Below are 23,441 nucleotides of genomic sequence, written 5' to 3'. Positions count from 1 at the left end.
CTCAGAGCACTGCGTCTGCTTCACCACTCTATTCTATATCCACTGTTATGGTCTGAGGGCAGATAGTTAGCGGACTAGAGTTTTTCCAGTCCTTATACACTCCGGGGGAGAAGTAGGGGAAAATCCTCTCGGTGAATCTGTCTTTGAAGGTGTATATCACTGTTGAATTTTCAGCGTTGATGAAGACCACCTTTCCCTTCTCGTAGTCCAGCTCTACGGTAATCCTGTCAAGATTCTGCTTCATTGTGAGATTGGTAGAAGGCGAGGTCTGAGCCCAGAGCGAGTTTCCATTGCGCAGGCCAATCACCCAGAAACCCTCTGCGGGGTTGAAGAAGACGGGGCTTTTTCTCTGGATGGACTCTCGAGCCACTCCGATGTACCAATCTTTCCCCTGGCCCACCTCTACCGTCCAGCTGTGCTTTCCAGACTTAAAGCCCGTAGTTCCCAGCACACACACATTGCTGGTGCAGCGTTCAGGGTTGTCAGGTAAGGGCTGCTGAGAGCTGTACTGCACACAGGTCAGCTCGTGGGAGAACTTTAAGTTGGACTGGGCCGTGTTCGGATCGAAAACCACGGGAGCTGGAAAAAACAGAGTTCAGTTGAACATAATCCACATTTTAGAAGAAATTTGCAGGCAGCTGTCTGCTCACTCACCATAGGCAATAGTGTTAACCATGTTCTTCCAAATTCCAAACTTCAGTAACCCCAGGTGCTTTGCAGAGTTTATCAGAATATCTCTGACGCACTCTGGCTCTCGAACGTTGCATTTAATCCTGAAATGTGTCGAAATCATCACAACACAGTCGTATGGAAACAGTGCTGATTTGAACAAATAACAGGTCGTACGTACCTTTTCTTTGTCTGCTTGTAGTTCTTCAGTTTGAAAGAACAAATACATTTCATTAGTGACATTTTGCATCCGTTATGACTGATTATGTTCTGACACTGAAGCTCAATCATCAAGTCAAAGTTTCAGTGTGCACAGCACTGTTTAGGATCCGTTCCAATCTGGTTACTGTCGCTGCATTTAAAAAATGAACTACTCCTGTTAATTAGGATGATTTATCAAATAAATGCATACCATTTTATATATATAAAAAAAAAAAACTTTGGTTCAACAGAACACTACATTGTTGATATTGATTTTTTTTTTTTTTACTGTAAAATCAAGTCTGTCATTGACTTATTGTGCCTTCCAGTGGCTGAAATGAGTTTTGCTGGTGGTTTATTCATCCTAAAAAGGCTTAGTCACTCGTATCAGACTAGCAGGACTTGATCTGCCGCAGTTCCAGGCAGAGTGAACAGTCACTGCAAAGGTATGAGTATGGAATGATTGACTTTAACTCTTTCTTTGGCAAGCCTCAAGCAGACCACTTTTTTTGTTCTTTTTTTTAAGCAGATCGGAGTGTAAAACCAACTTAGTAAAACCACTTTTATTAAAAATCACAAAAGAACTGATCAAGAGCAAGAGTGGTGTGTTTTTAAAATGTGAATATATAACAATACAGAAGGATTAAATGAGGATTAAAAAAAAGTTTTTTTTCTTATGAGTAGAATTAAGTTTTAACAGTTTAGTTGTGCTATATTGAGAACACTGGCTCCAGAATAGGAACGTATCCCATGACCTTCCACAGACTCAAACTGGCATTGGAGTGTTTCTTTCATTTCTGAAGAGGTGCTGCCGTTCTTCAGAGACCTTTTATTTCTTTTAAGACGAGTTCTTCAGCAGAGGAGTTGTTCAGAATACCCAAAAGCGTTTTTTTGCTAGTTTTGAGTCGAGTGGCAACCTTTGTCGTAGTTAAAAACTTGTGAGGTCTAGGCTGTTTTTATGTTTGTCAGACGGTGTTTTGATGTCAGCAAGAAATGGCGAGTGAAATGCAAATGTCACCAGAAATATAACTGTAGCTTTATAGCAAAGAGGTTAAACTGCGGATACTGATTGCAAGTGTACCTGTAAAAATGGCAACTCATTGGCTCTGAGGGCTGCCTTGGTGTCGCTGATGGTGAAGGAGAGAGAGTTGATCTGCTCTTTTATATTTTCAATCTTCTTACTCATGACCTGGAGCTTGGTGCTTTCTTCCTGTTTTAGCGCCTTCAGTCTGGTGTTTTCCTCCCCCCAGAGGAACCGGTGAAGCTTCTGAAACTCCTCTTTTATGGCTGTCTCACACTGAGAGCTTTGGGTCTGTAATGATGAGGAAGTTGGTAATTCAGTGGAGCAAAGAAAAAAAAAATGCATGTGTTGCATGAGGAGGCACTTTTTCCATCTGGACCTGAAGAAAACTTTAGATGTCACATTAAGTCTCGATATTGAAACGCCACGAATAGTGAGATTTTGGCCCAAGTAGATGGACGAGAAAGAGTCAGAACATATTACCTGTATGTAGGATTTTGTGTCCTCCCATTGCTGCTTTGTCTTGTTCAGTATATTGAGCTGCTTTATCAAGGACTCCAGCATGGCTGAAATTTCAGTCTGAAAGAAAAATCATACTTTTAAATGTTGATTGACTTTTTAAAGAGCAATGTAATGTAATCTTTAGTCTGAGCCATTTTAAAATTCCTTCAATTCTTATGTTGTGGTGAAAACACTCCATTCCTGTATTATTCTTTTTCTGACTTCTATTTGTACCGTACCTTTTTCTCTCCGGCTGCCTCCTCCACTGGGCAGCAGCTGTGCACTTTGTGCTGTTTGGATACTTGGCAGACAACACAGATGGCCTCTTCGTCGTTTTTACAGAAGATCTTCAGCTTCTCATTGTGAAGAGCACAAATGTCTTTATCCCTGCCAATCATTTGTGCTTGATATGCATCTGCCGCTATTTTTAGCTGCAAATCGATGGGAGGCCTCCAAGTGGCAGACTCTGTCCCACACACGGGGCATTCTCGACATCCTTTCCATTCCCAGAATTTGTGTAAACAGTCCCTGCAAATGTTGTGGCCACATTTCAAAAGAACAGGAACGCAATAAATCTCAGAGCATCGAGGACAAAGTAAGTCCTCCTCAGAGGTGGGATTCGTTGTCGCCATCAGGTTGAAGAGTTCCTGCAGTGTAACGCTGTGGGAGAACTTCCTTTTGGTTCATATAGAGTGGTGACAATGGGAGGTACAACCCAGAACACTCACCTGATTCTGGTAAATGTTGAACAACTAGTTGGGCGGGTGAAATATCCAAGTGGATGCACGTCATTCATACTTGAACAAAACAGAAACACTTTCACTTTTGGTGAACTTTATTCTCCATTATGAAATGAGACAGTAATGTGGTCCGACTAAATGCATAAATAAATTAACAATGCATTTGAGTCGGACTCTAGATCAAATCATGACTAGAAAAACATAACAAATCTACAGGTATTTAAATGTTGTGGTATTACTACAATTATTGTCAAAACTTGGAGAAAACAAAAAAAAACAGAGGTAGTTCAACTGTTAAAGATGCGCTCAGTACAATTCTTCATACCCTAGAGCCGAGAACCAACTGTAAATAACATCTATGTCTATGCAGGTAAACACACAGCGAATCTTCATTATTTTGGATGCAGAGACCTCGAACAAGAAGGATCAGAGGTGAGGCCAAGTTGCTGAAAATCACAAGTATAAGTGCTCGTGCAGTAAATGTAACTGTGTCGCTTTCTCATGCTGTTCTCAGATTTCATTTGGAGAGAGAGGCAAAAGCTCGTCTGAAAGCTACAGTATCGTGTGTACTCGAGGAAAAAAATAAAGAAAAAAGGTTAATATTATTTACATCTGCTATAGTCAGCGCAGCAGAAAGTATATGTATCCCGTTCCCACTGTAATTAAACAACGCCAACGATGTCAGACTAGTTTAACAAAGTAGAAGCACAATCTCCAAAACAAATATAGTAAAATTGGGGCGAAACCTTCCAAGTAAAATATAATTTAAAAAAATTTGATTAACGTCACCTTTCCCTTCCAAATCTCAATAAAGTTCAAACTAAATAATTTATACGGAATATCAATGGTAAAACTCGCCGACTATTAAGAAATACCATGATAAACAACTTTGAAATAAATAAATAAATAAATAAATGGGCCATTGCCTGGTTTGATAAATAGATCTAATTGTATATTGTTAACTGGCATTGTAAATAAAACATGCAGCAACTCACTGAAACAACAGCTCAAGTTTGTTTTGAGCTTCCCTCCTCAAAAATAAATAAAAATCACCCTGAAAAAGCAACACCAATACTCATCATTAAAGCATACCGTACGCATGCATCGCCCCCTAAAAAGCTGTGTAACTGTGTGATTGGTCAGTGGTTTCCTTCCCGACAATATTTATTCTTGAATTCAACAACATTTGTGTTAATATCAGAGTTAAGAGGAAAACATTCCCAGAAACGACAAGAAAAGGAATTTCTATGAACACAATGTGTGTTGATCCTGCTCCTTAGTCTGTGAATAAGGAAAAAAAACAACAACAAAAACAACAAAAAGCTGCATGTACCTGCTCTGTAAAGACATACTAGTTTTTGAATGGTTAAGAGATTTTAGTTTAGTTTTAGGTTTTTACAAAACATCTCAAATAAATCAAACTTTTAAAAGAAATGAACACGAGAATAGTATGTACATGAATACAACAATAAATATGTATCAGCTGAATTCAGACAGGGCTCAACTGTTGAGTGAAGAATGGGATGTAGCAGAAAAAGAAAAGGGACCAGGAGTGCTGAGCTATCGCTTCATTTTTACAAAACAGTTCTAACACGTAAAATGTCCAGTACACTGAGCTGTAAATGTCGTGCTTGACAGTCCATATCCTACGGAAATGCCGCAGCGAATGGCCGGTCGTCGGAGACGGTGTGGGCTCTTCAGTTTATCTTGAAATTTAACACTGTTAATAATACAGTCTGTGACATGTCAGACCGATGTCTAAATGATCCGAGTCCACTGAGAGCTGCACTCTCGGGCACTCTGGGTTCACCTCGACACGGTCTGTGCAGAGCAGTGAATTGTTGCTCCTTAAACGTCTTCAGTGCATCCCGAGGCCGCCTGTTTCTCTCAGATCAGTCAGGAGCCTGTGACGCTTCGTGCCGTTTCTGTGGATCCGACGCACAAAAAGCAGTCTTGCAATCAGACAAATCCAGGTTTCACGGAGGACTTGAAACACTTCGGACAACCCTTTGTCCCGTTTGTCTGCAGACACCTGGAAACAAGGGTTCAAATGAAAGCACCATATCTCAGTATCCCAGTACAGTCATCGATGCTGTGGACTGGGTTTACACCACAGCTGTTACATCCACATTCGTTATGGGTGAAGAAAATCATAGTCAATTTGTGCCATTTCCTAATTGCAATGTAGCAGTAATAGCAGGTAAGGGTTGTTCTTGGAATAAAAACCTACTTCAGATGGAAAATATGGGAACAGGGTAATGCCTGCAGCTTTTGGTCTCTGTCCCCGATGGACTCTCCACACATGCCGCAGTAGAGCTCCAGCTCCTCGACACACTGCAGGAACTTCACCACCTGCTCCCTGAGCTCCTCCTGCTGCTCACGGCTTCGGTAGATCCCTTCACTCAGGCAGTGAACCTTCAATGTGCACAGCTTACATGCAGGAAAAAAGACCATCAGCATGACAAACAGACAAATAGAGAACTCCAAAGACGGTTTGCCGGGCCCTCGATTAGTCAGTACCTTGTTTCCCATTCCATCCGCCAGTTCCTGTGCCCGCTGTAAAGAATCAAGAGCCTGAGGAGTAAACAGATGCCCGTTATGATTACCACAAACGACTGATCTGATAAAACTACTAATTGAGATTTTTTTCGTATTGTTTGGACCTTGTCGAATTCCTTCTGCTGAAGCCAAGACTTTGCAACTCCCAGATAGACATGTGATTGTCCAAGGCGGTTTCCTATCTCAGTCATAATACCCAGCGCAGACTCATAACGAGGGAATGCTTTCTAAATGGAAGGAGAGAAGTTTAAAATGTTTTAAAGGAAAATAGCTTGTTGTAACATCAACAGCTAGTCTTTGGAAGACAGATTAGAAATAGGGACGATTGCTATACTGCAACCTTACATCAACGTCATGCCTGCAGCGGTGAATGTCTGCAAAGTTCAGTAAGCACAGCGCCTGAAGAGGCCGGTCACCATGCTGCAAAGCAATCTTCATAGATTCCTGTTAGAGAACAAGACAGAAGAAGTCAGAGGAGAGTCCTGCACGCTCTAAATCTACACCACTGGCTGTGTCCACTGAAACTACAACGATGCACATGAGTTCTGCCATTTCAATTTTGCATTTTCCAAACCAGGAAATATTCAAAGTGAGAAGCAGTGGGGAATGCGAGTCGTAACCTCTCAAACTCCTCTCGTGCTCTGGTATTCTGAATATGAGGGGAAGTGTAATCTGTTTGGCTAAATGCGTTTGGCAAATGTAATAAATCTGAAATACACCCTGCTCTCCTGTTACTATACTTTTACACTCCAAGGCAATGACATCAAGTTATTTTTCACCCTCGGTACATAATTAGAACAGGGTGAGGACTTAAGCCGCCCTCTTCATTATCACTTTAAACCAGCGCCTCTGTGAGCATATTTTTGTCGAGGTCTTAGGCTTTGTGCAACACAACAACTGGCGCTTGCACCTGTCGGCAGCAGAACATCTACTGTATCTGCAGAGCCTGCATCGGAGCAGCCAAAGACTTGACCAAAACTGTGAGATTCATCGGTTAAGTTTGTCTCTGAGGAGAGTAAGACGAAACAAAAACAACCTCGCAGCACTCCATGGCGTCAGGCAGGCGCTCCAGCTTCCTGTAGGCCACAGACATGTGGTACTGGCTCATGGCTCGATACTTGAGGCTCCAACTTTTGCCGTAGTCATTGACGAGCTCGGCTGCTTTGCAGGGGAAGAACAAGGCTTTCTCATAGTCCTATTGGCAGATGTGAACAAGGAAAAAAAACTGAGTGGGCTGTTCTTTCCAACAAATGGCAGCATACTGTCTTCACATAGTACTGACATCTATATTTTGGGTTTGTCATCATCTTCCTATGAGAACGAAGGTAAAAATGGGCTAAAAACGAGAGCACTTTGCGACTTTTGTGTCCCTGTATCACTTTGAAGCAAGCAACATTGAAACGCCACTTCATCACAATGCCTCTGAAAGCAATCCTCTCTGGGAAGCAGAGGGGGATTACATTTACAAATCCTCTACGTCAAGGTTACAACACAAACCCCCCCCCCCCCACCAGCCAGGCTACTCGCTCCACCCGTCGTACCCAGAGCTACACAACCTTACAGTAGATTACGTTTGCACTCAAATGCTCTAGATTGTCATCATAGTCTGTAAACACACAAAGGTGATTGTACATTGTTGACATGCGCAGTTCATATTCTAAAGACAAACGATGCTAAACAAAGGTTGAGATGAAATATTTGCAGTCAGCACATCTGCCGATCTGCGGATCAGCAGCATGTTTACCTTCAGCTGAACATAGATGTTTCCCAGGCTGCAGCAGACTCTGCACTCCAGCATCTTGTCGTCGTTGTTGTGTGCGTAACGCAGGGCCTTCTCGTAGCTCGCCAACGCTTTCTGGAAAACACTGAGGCCCAGGTAGGCGTTGCCCATGCTGAGACATACCTGGCCATTGAGCTGCAGGCTTACGGTGGTACCCTGCATATTCAAGCAGGTCTTGCAGTAAGAGACCGTCTTCTGGAAGTCGCACAGCTTCTCATTGCTGCGTGCCAAGTTTAGGTAGCCCTCAGTCAGGTAGTCTGGGTCCTCCATTTCTCTGGCTGTGTCGATCTGATCGAGGGCGTACTGCAGAGAAACGAAGTGAATGCAAGGATAAAAGCAGCAGACACGTTGCAGATCGGATGGATAGAGGAATGTGGAATATGTGCCACAAAAAAAAGAGAGAAACAGTCTCATTAAAACAGTGTTCGTGATGAGTATGGAAGGATTGTGTCAACATGACACCTCACACTGATTCTTAGGTTGCAGCACACTTATTTACACTGCATCGCGTGGAAGCCACAGATTAACCCGTGCTTCTCAAGCTCGCTGCAAATGGAAGATGGTAACCCTTGACCTCTTTTCATTCAACGATCGCTGGGACATTGTGGAAATGTAAAAATGCCACTACAGCAGGAGCTGTACCAGTCGCGAGCAGATGTGATGACATACATGATATTCAGTTACACACGCTGACTGGATTTGCAGGCACGTACACACACCTACTGTTGATTGCATAACACGAGATACAGTACACATTCATAAAAAAAATACACACATTTTATAGCGAATGATTTGCCTGAATGAGAGAATAACAGTTATGAAGACGAACCACAGACTTTCACAAACGTATTCCTTTAATGGAAATACGTACAAAATGTACAGTACAAAATGATTTGATGTTACTTAGTTAACCGTGTAGCATATTGTCATTTTGGAGGCTTACCTTGAGCATATCTTTGTACTTTCCCATTTCTGAGTGAGCTGTGATCAGGCACCCCAGCACCCGAAACTTCCCTCCAGGATCTGAGGTTTTTTCCAGAACTTTTGTCCACACATGCAGAGCTTTGTCCGTTTGATTGGACTGATACAACTTCAGGCCCTTCTCGATCTGCTGCTTGGTTTGGTCCTGGCCCATCTCTGGTGCAAGGCGCCTCATAAAAATATTCATTCGTTTAGGACATGCAGTTTCAGCGAGGCAGCAAGAAAGTAGATCCTTGCCATGCACGGTACAACTCCGAAGAAGATCCCTTGAAGATGATCCTCTGAGAGGTCGGTGCCAGAAGGCCTAAGAGTTCCCACTCTATCAGCTCCGGCTGTGCTGAGACGGAGAAGAAACTAGATCCATCGAAGCAGAGCGGCGACACACAACCACCATTTTCACCAAATGCTATAGGGAGAGCTAAAGGGCAAAGAAAATATCATCCCTGTTCAACCATACAGTGATACTGTCTCACCATCAAGAGCTCAAAAATTCTCCCTTGGATTTCCCTTTAAAAAACAGAAAAGAAAACACATATCCCAGCTGAGCGCTAGCAGTGATAGACCAGAATATCTACTCCCTCCACACCCTAGCGAAAGGAATTCTCAGCACCCCTGTTTCCAACCCCCTCCAACCTCCTCCTGCAGGCGCTACAGCAGATGGCCTTGTCACTCTAGACCATGTGTCCCTTCAGGAATTATGTTCTGCCCTCACCAAACAGTCCCAAGGTCACTACAGCTCTTCGCAATCTTCCTTCACACGAAACTTTACTCACGACCAACACTGGACTAAAACCTTTTACATCATAAAAGTTATGGAGCTTTAAAAACAAACGCCTTCAAAAGAAGCTAACCGGAGTCTCAAATGTGAGGCTGTGAAACTTAGATGAAGGGATTAAACGCAGCTGTACTTCCAACATTATGGAAACCGCATATCAGACGGTGCTCGTGGTGGCTGTAAGTTCCTAATGGGAGTCCTTATGGAGACACATATGAGCACCCAGAAACCCCCACCCCTCATCTCAGCGTCAGCAACTGATGCTTAGAATAGTTCACAAAGTCTGACATGTTCCTGAGCTTAGGTTTCAGCTGCACAGCCTCCTGCAGCACATCAATGAGATCAAGGTTCGGCCTCTCTGTCGTAGGTTCAGTGGCGAGCATTACTTAAATACGTTTTCAGCAGCTAAACAGCAGCACAGAGCACTAATTTCAGATGCATCGCTGCTTACCTGAAACAAATAAAGATGCTACATTTCTGGAAATAAACACAAACACAGTCTCACAGCGGTTTGTGAAACTGTCAAAGGCTGAAGATGAAAAATAAAACAAGTGACAGCGTGGAGCTACAGCGATGTATTTAACGTTTCTCATAACAGTTCAAGTTAAAAGTACAGTGTACAAAAAGAAAAATAATCTCAAGACACAACATCGTGAAAAATTTAAAAGTTTTAAAAACATCTTCTGTTATGTTTATGCTCACAGACAAAACAGTTCAAATCTGAGTATATTCGGCCTACATCAGCATGATAATCACAAAATACCGAAAGGGTTTGTTGTGTAGCTGTTCATGCATGCGAATATATGAGCAGTGCACGGGAAATAACAGATCACTGTTCACAGCATCACCACAAATTTACTTCTGCACAAAGGGATCCACAAAGACGAACTACAGGACAGAAGCAAGTGTGGCTGAAATATCATAAATGAGATGGAATGAGTTAGACTGCTGAATGAGTACATTTAGAACAGATCTCCACACAGGATGTCTGACGAGTGAAGACACGGTTAGTTGTCCAAAAACGTTTCCCGATTCACTCAGGAAAGTGTGTGGACCACAGCGTCGACATCCAGAGGGCAACTTAAGCCAAGACAAACTGCCAGTTCGTGAGGAGGATTTTTATACCTCGGATAACCGAGACCACAGATGTGGCCGGGTTAAATTTTAACGTATTAGCGTCACCTTTCTTACATTTGTCTCTGAAGACGTATATGCAGCCATTACAGCTGGCCACCTTCCACAGTGATGGGATGCAGCTCCACACCTCCGGGAAGCGGAGGCGTGTGAAGCTTTCCAGCAGAGGGTTGTAGCACACCAGGGAATCTCCTTCTGCTACAATAAAGATCACATCCATGTGGACGGCAGCATGCATGCAGCCCGCAAACGGCAGCATGTAGGGCTTGATCTGGCACTTTTGGGAGGAAGTGTCAAAGCACTGAATGAGACGGGACGGCTTAGTGAAAAAGTCCATGTCATTCTCCTCCCCTCCGAGCAGGTAGATGGTCCCTCCCAGGTTAACGCCCGCAGCTCCAGACACGGCAGTGTCCAGCTGGCTGGTCTCTGTCCACCTGTTGTCCTTCACCGTGTAGTAGATGACGGCGTTCGAAAGCGTGTCCTGCAGCGTCTTACCTCCTAGCGAGTAGATGGCGTCCTCAGAGGAGACGGACACCATGGTGTGGTGGAGGCGGTCTCTGGGCAGTGGTGCACAGCGCTCCCAGTCCATAGTGTGCATGTTGCATTTCCACATGCGGCGGGGTATAGACCCTCCCACCACGTACAGGTCACCGCCGTGTTTACAGGCCGCTGTGATCTGATGACATAAACTGTTCTGCCCGCTCACGCTGATCGCATCGTCCTCGTCACAGTGCAGCGACACGGCAAGGGAGTGAGTCCTCGTCTCCTCTTTACCGATCAGGTAAATGTGGACAGTCTCACCAATTTCCTGAAGACAAAACAGAGACATCAGCGGCAATTCATTTCAACAAGAATGTAAAGAGCACACTGGGGTTTGACCAGTTACAAGCCTGTTACGGCAACAATTTTCAGCTAATATCAGAATAAATTATTATTTTTCTTAATTTATCTCACAGATTCCAAATCAAATGTATTATTTCTTAAATACACTGCTTAGGTTCTGGTGCAGCTAGAAGCTCCCATCACAATTTCTTTGAAAAGGCACACGTTTAAATAATCCTCTTTTTATTGCATATATGCAACATGTGATTAAAGTTTTGTGTTTGTCTAAAGTTTCACACCACAGTTTTTATGTTAACAGCAAATGTATCGAGGCTACTGGTCAGCTTGATAACTAATAGTCAGTATTGGCTCTGAAACAACAACATGTCTGTTGACACCAAACATAACGTCCTCTTGTCTGTAAGAAGCAGTACTACCTTAAGATTCTCCTGGAGAATGCAAGAAAACTCCTCTCTCTCAACCTTGTTGTTGTTTATCCACGACTCTATGGCCACCGTTGGATTCTGGGAACTTGGAACGCCATCTGAAAAGAGACACGGTGCCTTTTGAAATTAATTCAGAAAATGCGTTTTGATTGTTTAAAAAGAGCATGTGAAGGCATGTGAACAACTTTTCAAGACTCTTGCATGTCACAGAAAGTGACAAAGAACTGTCAAGAAATTGTAGATTTATAAAAAACCCAACCTATACAACCACACTAGAGCAATAATTATCTCAAATGCAAAGAGTAATATATGGAAAATGTACATTAAATTTGTTAAATTATAGAGTACACAAAGCTGTTATACCTTTGATGATGTCCAGGAGAAGACAGAGGGGCAGATTGAGAAATTCCTCGGTCTGATGCAGTTGAGCCAGGTGGATTTTAGCACAGTGCTTGGCTGCTGTATAGAGCTCCTGGTCACTGTGTCTGTCTGCGAGCCACATCACCTGAACAAAAAAGAAATACTCAGTCAACATAATCATCACTAAACTGCAGCGGATTGTTACATCTATGAACAGCAAGAAATCACCTGTAAGCAGTTCTTGACCTCCACTGTCCGGGAGAGGAAGCGAGAGCATTCCTCAAACAGAGCAGTCAACTGGTACATGTCTGCCATCTCATAGGTGTCCTGCAGCTCCTCCACCCTCAGCTTAATTGTGCCATGGTAGATGTAGTCTATCAGCAGCTGAAACACTGTGGCGCTCACATCTTTAAGCTCAATAGAGCGGTTATGGGATTCTTTGAGGTTGGAGGTGAACATTGAGCGAAAGAAACTACTCTGTGCTGAGAGCACTAACCGATGTAGCTGAAACTCTTTGCCGTCCACAGTGATGGAGACATCAGCAAACAGGCCATCTTCCAGGCACAGGTCCATGATGCTTTTCACCACGCGGCTTGAATGAGAGCGGTCTGTGAATGTGTATCCCAGGAAGTAGTTATCCTCTCCCACAGAGCCCCCGACACTGAGGCCACTCTCCTCTCTGGACTCCATCTTTGCTGCTACCCCTGTTGAAAGCAAAAAAAAAAAAATGCAATTTTGCACTAAGGCGCTTTTTTTTAGGTACATATTGCAAAAAGCGAAGTAACAATTCTGAAATAAAACCCGTCTTCATTGAGGAAACAATATTCCACTTTTCGTTTATCGTTAAGGGTGCATTCTGCAATCAGTGTCAACCATAAACATTATAATTTGTTGTACGCTGTAAAGATGAACAAAACAAATAGAGCTTTAGTGTACAATCTATTGGAATACGACTGGTTAATGGAGACAGGATCTTGGTTATCCGCTGATAAATAAGTTTAAATAACACAGAACAGAAAAGCTGCTACCTCAAACATGACTTATACTGCTATTAAATTACCGACTGAAACTGCAGTTAATGTTAGGTGAGTTAATGGATGAGGATGCTTTTTAACACTGGGACTTCATGCTGTATGATATCCCATTTGACGCATGACAACAGAAATACTGCAAACAATCATTCAAATGAGTGTTGTTGAGTGGCTACAGACGCTAGCTATGTTGTTATGATTAGCTAACGTTAGCAGCCACAGCAGCTAGCTGCCCGCCGTTCCCTCCTGAGCAAATTCAGCCTAATGCCGTGCAGATTGATATAACTAGGTCTTTTATAATGAGAGTTTAAAAAAAAACAGTTAAGAGATGAGCAAGTAGGTGTGGTTACCTTTATCCCTTATACTTTAACATTCAGAAGCAGCAGAACTGTTCGCCGGAAGTAAATAAAGTTTTTTCGTGGGTAGCTGCTAAACCATGACTAACTATTTACTGCCCCTATGTGGCTGAGTTTTGTTACTGCACTTCAACTCCGTCCTCATATGAGTCACCAAATTGGTATTTACGGGGCATATTAAGGGGCTAAATTTGTTAGTATAAGATTAATTAGTTGTATTTAGCTTGAATACAAAATATGTATATATAATTATAATTTTTTTTATATTTGTTTATTTTTAAGGAAAGTCTTATTGATTCCAGCAAGATAATGCCAAACAACATTCTGCTTGTATTTCAATGGCATGGCATTGTAATACAAAACAGCATTCCATGCCTGTGACCCACTGAAAGTATTGGGTGCATTATGAATCTAAAAATCTAAGAAAATAGGCTCTGCAGATTTAGTGTTTTTATGAATGTTGTTAAAAGGAGAGCTGATTCAGCAGAGTTGTGCACATACTTCTGTCAAGTAATTCTTGTGATTCACAAATTATTGTGAACATCTTTCCAACATCAAAAGATTGTTGCTAATTTCCCTTCAATTCAAAGTTTAAATGATTTGCAGATAATGCAGATTCGATTTTAAACCAAAACAAAGTTGACCTCACCTACAGAAATTGTGCAATGCAGAAAGTAATTTTAAACGACATCTGGAATTTTGCATTGATTCATTTAAATAATTTTATCCATAGTTACAAATACTTAAAGGCTAAACTTCAAGTGAAAGAAATGAACTCCTGAATCTTCATGCAAAATCTCTTCAATTTATGAAGGATAAAAAAAAAACTGTGCTGTAGTTAACTCACTGATTTATATTTTGCCTTCCTCTGTGGGCTCTTGTTGCATTCAGTGCTTTAACTTGGTTTAACAAAAGGAGAAATTGATTGCCTGTGTGAGTCCTGCTGGCTGAACAGCTTTCCTGCTCTGCATCAAAGCCATCTGGCTTTTAGACCCTTTTTCCAATCTGAAAAAATGTGTGGCATTCGGTCCACGTTTCTCTGCTTCGAATTCACGAAAGTCTATTAGACAGAGTGATGGTGAGCAATGTGTGATATCTGAGGATACGAATCAAGAGAAAAATGAAGTTGCATCTTAAAATCTGCCTTCAGATCATGTTGTGGCTTTGGTTTGATCAAGTGCTGCAGGGTGAGTAAAAACAGGATTTGCTAACAGGGCTGTGATTAAAACAGATGTCCTTTTTGTGTTGTCACATTATGAAACGACATGTGCTGTCTGCTTTGCACATAGCAAAATAGGTGGTCATTTAAACGGCAGAAAGGCTCAGATAATTTATCTGTGGTGACACATTTCACATTTTTAGCAGTTAAAAGTATTTTTCTTCTTCAGATGTCGCTGGAGGCACACGTCCAACTCCTAAAACAACTGGCTCATCTCTCTCTGATGCTAACCTGATGTTTGAGGTATTTATTGCACTTCAGCTGATTTAAATCTACAGATATTACCTTGTTTCCCTTCAAACAAACAGATACTTGTTTTCCTCTCTTGTATGCAGTTTTTGCTGCGTGGTGTGGTGATAGACCAGGATAACAATGTCCTTCTGCTGGACGAGGAGATGGCATCGATGAGGAAAGGGCAGGAGTTCTTGTCTCAGATCAATGATGGCATTCCAAAAAGTCTGAGCTCCATGGCGCTCATGGCGAGCACACTGGAGGAACGTCAGAGGACCCCCCTGACTCAGGTCCAGTTTGAGAATCTTGTCCTGAGCATGGCTTACTCTGCTCACCAGGCAATGGCTCAGAAAAGCAAAGAGGAGCGGGAGGCCTGGGGCAGGGTGCTCCTCCAGCTGGCAAACATCACGGTCTACGAGCTACGTGGAAGTTTTCTCTTCAACTATGCTTAGTAAAATGAAAGCGTGTGCAAGTAGTCAGCTGCATCAATTCTTCCTGTTTTGGCATTCATAAATAAATATGTATGTAGTTACAGATTTGCTAAGAGAGTAATCATGTATGAATTAATCTATTTATTGTTGTACAGTAGAAAAACAGCTGAAAGAATGTACGCAGCATCCCAGTTTTCAACTGGTTCATACAAGAAAAAACTAAAACACTTTTCAAACATGCAAACAATCCCTGAAGTTAGAAATACAAACGTTAACAGTGAAATATACAAAGATTTTCTTTTCTTAAGACTCCAGTTGTTGCAGTTCACTTCTTCTTCGTCTGTGCTTGTTTTTGTTTTGTACAGCCAGTCTTGGTTTTGGTCTCAGTTTCTTCCAGAGAAGCTAGTTTTTTCTTGAGTTTTGCATCCGCAGCCGGGCCCCTCCGGTCCCTGTTTGAGCGCTGCCGACTCCTCCGCTGCCCCCTTAAACCATCCGCTGAAGTTGAGGTTTCCTCGGGTGTTTGGTGCAGGCCGCCGATCAACGTCTCATCGTGGTCCCAGACCAGCAGCGTTACACCTGGGAGTGAGCGCAACGCAGCTTTTAGCGAGACTTTTCTCTCAAAGAGCTGCTTTGAGTCGAGTTAAATGAACGCATCTATAGATAATGTGCTTCCGGTGAACTCACCCATGCCAGAAGCAATCACGTTACCCATCGGACTGAATTTGTTGATCTATGAAAACAGAATTCTTTGCCTCAATAAATACAGTTTTGCTGTTTTAACACAGTTGTGTTCACATAAATGACACTCACAGATTTGATCCCCGAGGCTGTGGAATCGTAGAGCTGAAACACGAGCTCTGCAGTGTTGGCGTCAAAGATGTCAATGGTCCTCCTATCGCTGGAGCAGATGCGGTCATCAGGGTATCGCCCGGCCACAATCAGGTCGTACGTGGGATGCCACGTAGCCTACACAGGACAGTTCAGACAGTAGTCTGTTGTCACATAGTCTCAAACCTTGATTTTTCCAGAGTTTTCAGTCTTAAAAACATGGAGATTTGCGTAAAAAGGCAAAAAAAAAAAAGAAAGAAAAGATAAAAAGCACGGTTTCATCGTGTCAAGCAACAATCCTGTCTGTGCCTCATTGGAGGGAACATCCTACCTACCTATATGCTGCTCATTTAATCTAAGTGTTGTATTCTGTGAACCTGATGGCCTTTCATTAAACCCTTTAACAGTGAACATGTATGCGCTAGAATGTCAGGTTTTCATGTCGCTTGTGTATTTGCTTTGATTCTATGTCCTCATCAAGGTGACATTTCTCCAGGACTTACGGGAGGACATTTACTCTCGTAGAGAGGAAACAAACCTTGATGGGTGTGAGGTGCTGAAACTGTCTGTGTGGATGCTGGATGATATGTTGAGGCTTCGACCAGTCAGAGGATGAGTAGATGCGGATCTGGTCATGCTGATCGGTGGTGAGCAACTTAGAGCAGTCCAGTGGGTTGAAACAAGCTGCGAGGAATGTAGAGTAAAAAAAAAAATGGACAAGGACATCACCCACATCACTTGAAAAGTATTATCAAAAACTATTGCTCAACAAACTATGAGTACATTGATCAGTGATGTGCAATAAGAGTTAGGACAAGTTCTCCATAGATCTCTAAACAATTCAAAAAGCTCAGCGTTTTTTTCTTACCCGAGTTGACGGCTTTCTCATGAGGCATGTCATAGAGGAAACTTTTCCTGTCTTTGATGTTCCTCAGGTCCCAAAGCTTCACCGTGTGGTCCACCGAGGCCGTCGCCAGCAACCAGTCGCATCGGGGGTTAAACTCAGCATGGGTCACTTTGGCTTTGTGCAACTTGTCGCTGAAAATCTGAAACATTGCGCAGAACAAAACCAATTTAAATTCTTCTTCTGGTAGTCCAATTATACGTTTGCCAAGATATATATGTTTTCACAATTGTGCCTTTTTTTTTTCCACATCACCACAGTGGACTTTAAATGAAGCAATCACGGAGTGTGACTGAAATACAGGCTTTCTGGTGTTCAGGTTTCACAGCCATACATTCACAGTCCAGCCACGGCCTCCAAAGTGTTTGGAGAAGTTGGTGTAATCATAAGAACTATTTTCAAAATGTGTGGAGCACAGTGTTGCACACTTCAGCGATCAATAAACACCAGTGACACAGTTCCACTGGCAGCCATACAGGCCTCTGCCGTCACACTGCCTCCACCGTGTTTGATCAATAATGGGAAATGGTTTGGATCCTGGGCCCCTCCTTTCCCTCACATTGTGAAGTGTTTCATCTCTCCAGATATATTTGTACCTAAAACTAAATTCTTTAGAGAGGACCAGACGGGCCTTTTTTTTTCCTTTTCCTTTTTTGTGTTGTTTTGTAAGATGTTTTCTAGCACAGTTTGTGCTGTTCTTAAGCGTTACTAGTGGTTCTCATGTTGAGGTTAAACTCTCTGTATCAACACTTTGATCTTTGATCACTCTTGATCGCAGACTACACCTTGCCTAGCTCGATGAGAGCTTGGTTAGATGTAGTTTTCTTTAGCAAGAACAGAATTCTGCATCCACCATGATGTGCTTTTTTTTTTCTTCAAACATGAACAGAACTGGGCGATTTCGCCACACTTACAGTTACTAATACCTCTCTGATAGGTCAGTTTCATCTGATCAGCAGAACCTCTTTGGACTGCATTTTGAGAACTCAAATGCAAACTAAACCATTGGAATCAACTGTGGATCTTTCATCTTTTAAATCTCTTATCTTTTATCTCTGAAATAATGAGGGAACAAACAGGCCATGAAACTGCATATCAGTATAATGACCAATTCATTTTGAGCCTGCGAAGATGGACGGATTATATCAAAAAGCTATTTGTTGAACTAAAATTGAAAGTGCTCAGTTAAAATGCACTGTTGTGGTGTGAAGAGCCAGATTTAAGGAATTGTTGTCTGTGTCCAAATACTTGGTCATCATTCACAAAGACATCTAAACTGATCAAAGACAACACAAAGCAAACAATCAATTTCACTCTTTGCACTTAAATGATCCACCTTCTGGCCTTGCAAACCCAGAAGTACGAGTTGTCCCATATTGTCTCCGGTGACGAGCATCTGTCGGCTCACAGACACGTCAACACAGCAGTACCAAAAACTGTGAAAGATAACACACCAGTCAGTTTAATGGCAACACATAATTATGATATAGAAAAAAAATGACCAAGAATGGTTATCTAACTTTTACTATTCAAAGGTCTATGTCTAAATAACATGATTATTACATGGTATAAAGTACATGTCTACAGACAGAAAACAGCCTGGCTTTGATCTACCTGAGCTCAGATAATAGCCTCTGATATTCAACAGAACGGAACTGGACTAAATGTGGTTTGTGCTGCTCACATCTTTCACAAATGACATACAAAGAAAAAAAAAACAGACACTCAATTCTTAGGACATGTCAAAAGATTGTTCTAAGATCGAGAAAATAAAGGCAAAACTGTCTATAGAGATTAAGAGGTAAGTGGAAGAAGAAAAAAGAAAAGAAAAGTTAGTTGTCGAGCATCAGTCTTCTTTCAGTTTTCTCACCAAACATTGTGGTGATCGTGGCCACAGTCTTGTGTTCTGGACAGAAGAGTGGGTGTGCGGCCCTCAAAGCTCTGCATGGTGAGTGTGCCTTCGCCAGAGGCCACATACACTCTGGAGAAGTCCGTGGGGCAAAACTTCATCCCTCCAATAAAGTCCCCTGCTCCGTTCTGTACACATAAATACAAATGCAAGCCTATCACAGTGTCACTATGAGCACTCAAGGTCATGCAAATAGTTCAACTAGGACGGGCCACCTGACAAGAAGACTGATGCTAGACTGAACAGGCCTAAAAGCTTAAACCCTTAGGAAGAAAGGGCTCCGAGTCTTACTTCAGGGTGTCTGTGTTGGCAAACACTGTTAGGGTTGTCCCACTGAAATCTCGAAGCGCTGTCGTACCTCCCATAGATGAGGTGAACAGCTGAGTGGGATTTAACTGGTTAAACTTCATGCCTGTAACTGAGTCTCCAGCTCCCATCTAAGCAGAAAATCAATAACAGTGTGTCGTCAAGCACAACTAAGGTGCCCGGCTCTGAAATCAGCTGCAGCCCCCCAAAAAATCTAATCCAGTCCAGCTGGACGTCCAGCTAATTCCTGACCACCTCATGCTGTGAGTTATACATGTACCAGGTACTCACCCCTTGCACAAAACTCTTCTTTGTGGGCTTCTCAAAGTCCAACAGAAAAATGTCTCCACCTTTGGAGGCTGCAGCAAGAGTGGTGGGATGAGTGGGATGCCACTCCACACAGGTGATTCTGCGGTCGAAGGGGCTGCTGGCACCGTGGAAATGATAAGACGACAGCGAGCGGACAAAAGGCTCCTGGAGACACTGGAAGAGACAGCACGCAAGAATTCAGCAACTTCCACTGGAAATATACCTTCAGAGGGCTCTATTGAAGCCATATCGTGTGCTGAAGACTAACAGCTGTCATGCCTAAACATGTCTATCATTCCCGCTCGTATCATACCTACCTGGATTGTTACCGAATGATTGGAGATAGAAACCTGTACCCTAAACAGTGTGGAACTCTGAGGAGCCTTATGTCAGGAAACGTGAGGTCAGGGACTGCTGCCAACATCTGAGTCTGCGGCAGAACATGATCCGAGAGGTGATATCAGCCTGGTATATGTGTGCCTTTCTAAGGTCTATTCATCTGACCCCGTCTCTTTCTGTCATGCTTCTGTATCTTTGTCATTCTGTGGACCCACTAATTCATTCTGTATCGCTTACTGTCACTCAATAGTTGTTTGCTGTTGGTTAGCATCTCTGTGAGGGCATTCTGTGGTACTGTTTTGATGACAGTCCCCTCAACCCCATTCTTAAATTAGACATCTTTAATTCCTCTCCTCGACTTCTGCCCTGGCATCTTAGTCCTTCCCAGAAGAGATGTGAGCGGAGGAAGTGAGAACAGAAACCTTTCATCTCTCTGACTCATGCTTTGCTCTCATGCTGCTCTCTCCTCAGTCTTTCTCCAGCTTTCTCGACCATGGCAGCTCACGCTGTGTGTGTGCTGCTTTTTCCACCTTATTGAACTGGCCATGATTAACCACGTCTGATAGTTTTGCCGACAAACAATAACGACTGTTTCCTTATTACAACTTAAAAACAGCTGACTGTATAAGCTATGGTGGAAGTTAAACATGAGGAGACAGGGACTGTTTGACCAATCAGAAATTTGGAAACTGGCAGAGGTGAGAGACTAACTTCCCTCCAAAAGTTTCAAAACGCTGTTATCAAAGTGCAGCTTTTCTGGTTGACAAGAAATTCTTTATTGATTATTTGTTGTCTTTTTTTTGTTATATTTGAGCTACCTTGCGGTAATCCAGTTTTTTTTTTTCAAACAAGCCTTCAAGGATAAGCTCAGGACCAGGTGTAACCTGACTCATTGCTCCCTTTCTGGAACTCCATTTCAATATCAATTCAGTAATTAGTATCCGTATTTCTGTTCAAACTGTCCTGGTCTATACTATTAGAATATAAACTGCAGAGCCTAATTAATGGGTATGCAGGGTGATAAATTACTGGTCATCATTCACAAAGACATCTAAAATGCTGCCTGGGAAAAATGATAGACTAATTACGGTTTAATTATGAGAATAAGTCACAGGACAGTTGCAGTCATTTCTGAACCACATGATGGGAACCCAAATTAAGTAAGAAAATATAGTTTTCATATTTCAGAAAACAGTTCCATTGAACACATAAAACTATCAACAAGTATACTGCAGAAGCCTGAAAACAGGTCCTGCTCTCTTTTTTATATGAGAGAGGACCTGAACTTCCTTGGCATGTTGCAAGTTTGAACATGAGGAGATGCGCGTGCTCAAATTACCACTCAGCAAATCAGGAACCAATTTTACCTTAGAAATGTACTCATCATGACCAGAATAAGAAAAGTGCTTAACAGAGACCGGCAGTACTTCTCCCACATTTAGTCTTACCTGTCTCATCTGAGAGTGCAGACTTTGGCCCAGAGTGCTTCTGTATATATAGTGCAGGATGCTCTTATGGCCATTCTTCCTCTGGAGTCCTGCAGGGTTGAGAGGAGGACCTGACACGCAGGAAACGCAAACCCATTCAAGTGTCATGACGAAAACATCTCACGCACAGTGTCCACACATTAAAACTGCTTTATCATCAGTAGTGCACACCTGATTTGGATGTTTCACCGTCTTTTCTGTCACGCAGTTTTTTGGACAGAGTTGGACCAGAGTCGTCCGCAGCTCGTTTCTTGACTTTACTCTTTGATCCATTTGCCTCTGACTTCGCGAGCTTACTTTTCATTTTTTTTTCTGTTAAAACAACAAAACAACATAACGCCAATGATTTGACTCAACCATTGACATGTCTGTCTGCATTAATAAGGGTCATTCCTGATGCTTACCTGCGACGGTCACCGTTAAATGCTGCAATTCAACATCAGGCACTTCACTGTACACAAACACGCAGCAGCACACGTGACAGTAATGGCTGAAAATGCATGTTTTGTAACTTGGGTGTGTTACAGGTGGTGGGCGGTAGGTGGCACTGTTTTATCTAGTATAAATAAATAAACAAACCTGAATAAACGGTGTGTGTGTGTTGGGGGGGGGGGGGGTACAAAGTGACGTCATATCATTTAAGATTTTATTTATAAGGAAATCTCTACAAGGAAGGTTTTTTTTACAACCTGGTCTTTGGCTTTTGTCAAATGTAAATGCAGTAAATAAATGAAAACAATGAATGGGAATAAAGGTAAGTAGATCAATTGTGCTGACAAATGATAAGAATGATGTGTATTTATTTGACGCTTTTCCATAAAACTAAGACAGTGTATTTCTCATATTAATTGGGGGCTCTAACGCAAGAGATTTTCACTGGTTTAATAAACATTATATGTCGTACTGTCTGTGCTTATAATAGTGCAGCTCAATATTCTCTAAGGCCTGTGAGTATTATTGTCTTTACCACCTGAACTTGTCAAGGCTCTATCTGAAATACACTATCAGTTAAAGAAAGAAACTATCTAATGTGAAGTAAACCAAATAATTTCAATTACTTTCTCTTAAACACTGTATAAACTAGAATCTAACAACATCATACTAACATAAACTCCAACAACAGCCCATCTGTCATTATCTAAAACAAACATTGTCATTGAGAAAACTAATAAATTCCCCCCGTTGCTGTTTACTTTTGATTGCTTAGTTTCTGATATGGTTCTAGCCGCTATATCAATGTTTACTTTTATCAGTTTATCTGATGACCTCGACATATTTCGCATTTTACTCTCGTTGTTGCCATAAAAGTCTCGGAAGTGAGGGCGGAAACACGTGCTCATTGATGTGAGCTCTTATTGGCTGCTTCCAGCTCTGGTTTTGAAAAAGTCCTGTAATTTGAGGCGGAGGGAAGATTCAAAATTAGATCAACAGAATCGGTGAAACCAACACTGGCTGCTCGCTACCATGAACAAACAAGCGTAAGTGGCGATATTTGTTTTTACCTTTGGTTTCAGCGTATGTTACCTACATGTATTGTGTTGTGGCTAAATGCTGAGTTACGAGTTTACGACAGTTTTATAGACAGTTTAAGTAGCTTAGCCTTAATGCTAACTGGGGGCTAATGGCCACATGCTTTTGTTTTAAACCAGTCATCGCCGCCGGCTGTTCTAAATAACCATCGCTAACTACGGATGGACATGTGATATTTCTTTTGTTCTTCAGGAAATGTAAAACTCCCCGAAGGCCGCCTCCAAGAAAGCCTCCAAACAGTCAGAAAGATCCGGTTGGGGTGAGTATCACAGGTTGAAAAAGAAGTAGGGCGACTTGGTTAACTTGGTAAACGCAACGAAATGTTTACTTTGTGCTCTGAGGTATCACCAGAGTAAAGTACAAAAGTGGAGTTTCACTTATTCCGATACTCAGGTTTACTGCCGTGTGCGGCCCCTGGGTGTGGAGGATGAGGAGTGCTGCATTGAGGTGATCAGCAGCACCACCATCCAGCTGCACTTTCCTGAGGGCTTCAAGATGAACCGCAATGGTGAATACAAGGAGGTAATAAATCTATTAAACCAGGGGGAATTCTGGATTAAATTAGCTCCGAT

General features: G+C 42.3%; 6 protein-coding genes and 1 long non-coding RNA gene across 7 annotated transcripts in view; 3 read left to right on the top strand and 4 right to left on the bottom strand.

Moving 5' to 3' along the window:
- Positions 1–3,092, bottom strand: LOC140307171 (zinc-binding protein A33-like). Its single transcript, XM_072385938.1, has 6 exons — positions 2,632–3,092; positions 2,375–2,470; positions 1,952–2,182; positions 851–873; positions 655–773; positions 1–579 (listed from the first exon to the last, which is right to left on the bottom strand). Exons 1-6 carry the CDS (start codon positions 3,022–3,024, stop codon positions 29–31), a joined length of 1,413 nt encoding a protein of 470 aa, XP_072242039.1. The 5' UTR covers positions 3,025–3,092; the 3' UTR covers positions 1–28.
- Positions 3,034–10,128, top strand: LOC140307178 (uncharacterized). Its single transcript, XR_011915799.1, has 3 exons — positions 3,034–3,129; positions 3,503–3,564; positions 10,070–10,128. It is a non-coding gene; the product is annotated as an uncharacterized lncRNA (long non-coding RNA).
- rapsn (receptor-associated protein of the synapse, 43kD) lies at positions 3,182–9,547 on the bottom strand. The gene is made up of 8 exons (XM_072385939.1): positions 8,415–9,547; positions 7,436–7,774; positions 6,728–6,886; positions 6,037–6,135; positions 5,796–5,918; positions 5,653–5,706; positions 5,363–5,562; positions 3,182–5,164 (listed from the first exon to the last, which is right to left on the bottom strand). Exons 1-8 carry the CDS (start codon positions 8,637–8,639, stop codon positions 5,092–5,094), a joined length of 1,272 nt encoding a protein of 423 aa, XP_072242040.1. The 5' UTR covers positions 8,640–9,547; the 3' UTR covers positions 3,182–5,091.
- On the bottom strand, positions 9,783–13,444 carry kbtbd4 (kelch repeat and BTB (POZ) domain containing 4). Its single transcript, XM_072385937.1, has 5 exons — positions 13,371–13,444; positions 12,218–12,693; positions 11,993–12,134; positions 11,621–11,727; positions 9,783–11,169 (listed from the first exon to the last, which is right to left on the bottom strand). The coding sequence occupies exons 2-5, from the start codon at positions 12,677–12,679 to the stop codon at positions 10,309–10,311; spliced, it is 1,572 nt and encodes a 523-aa protein (XP_072242038.1). The 5' UTR covers positions 12,680–12,693; positions 13,371–13,444; the 3' UTR covers positions 9,783–10,308.
- A 976-nt stretch (positions 13,445–14,420) lies between these two features.
- LOC140307168 (protein FAM180A) lies at positions 14,421–15,410 on the top strand. The gene is made up of 3 exons (XM_072385935.1): positions 14,421–14,563; positions 14,765–14,838; positions 14,931–15,410. The coding sequence occupies exons 1-3, from the start codon at positions 14,497–14,499 to the stop codon at positions 15,276–15,278; spliced, it is 489 nt and encodes a 162-aa protein (XP_072242036.1). The 5' UTR covers positions 14,421–14,496; the 3' UTR covers positions 15,279–15,410.
- ddb2 (damage-specific DNA binding protein 2) lies at positions 15,384–21,843 on the bottom strand. Its single transcript, XM_072385934.1, has 11 exons — positions 21,744–21,843; positions 21,511–21,651; positions 21,301–21,410; positions 19,496–19,687; positions 18,860–19,026; positions 18,326–18,425; positions 16,954–17,131; positions 16,624–16,769; positions 16,068–16,223; positions 15,942–15,987; positions 15,384–15,833 (listed from the first exon to the last, which is right to left on the bottom strand). Exons 2-11 carry the CDS (start codon positions 21,641–21,643, stop codon positions 15,583–15,585), a joined length of 1,479 nt encoding a protein of 492 aa, XP_072242035.1. The 5' UTR covers positions 21,644–21,651; positions 21,744–21,843; the 3' UTR covers positions 15,384–15,582.
- An 890-nt stretch (positions 21,844–22,733) lies between these two features.
- Positions 22,734–23,441, top strand: part of kif23 (kinesin family member 23) — a 36,291-nt gene continuing 35,583 nt past the window's right edge. The window contains exons 1-3 of the mRNA XM_072385135.1: positions 22,734–22,817; positions 23,062–23,128; positions 23,263–23,391. Coding sequence (XP_072241236.1) covers positions 22,804–22,817; positions 23,062–23,128; positions 23,263–23,391 — 210 coding nt within the window. The 5' untranslated portion in view covers positions 22,734–22,803. The remainder of the gene's footprint in view (positions 22,818–23,061; positions 23,129–23,262; positions 23,392–23,441) is intronic.

The sequence above is a fragment of the Leuresthes tenuis genome, unplaced genomic scaffold (assembly GCF_036924035.1).
Source record: "Leuresthes tenuis unplaced genomic scaffold, fLeuTen1.0.hap1 SCAF_5, whole genome shotgun sequence".
Taxonomy (NCBI): domain Eukaryota; kingdom Metazoa; phylum Chordata; class Actinopteri; order Atheriniformes; family Atherinopsidae; genus Leuresthes; species Leuresthes tenuis.
The sequence above is the reverse complement of the archived record's forward strand: the minus strand, read 5'-3'. Positions and strand labels throughout refer to the sequence as shown.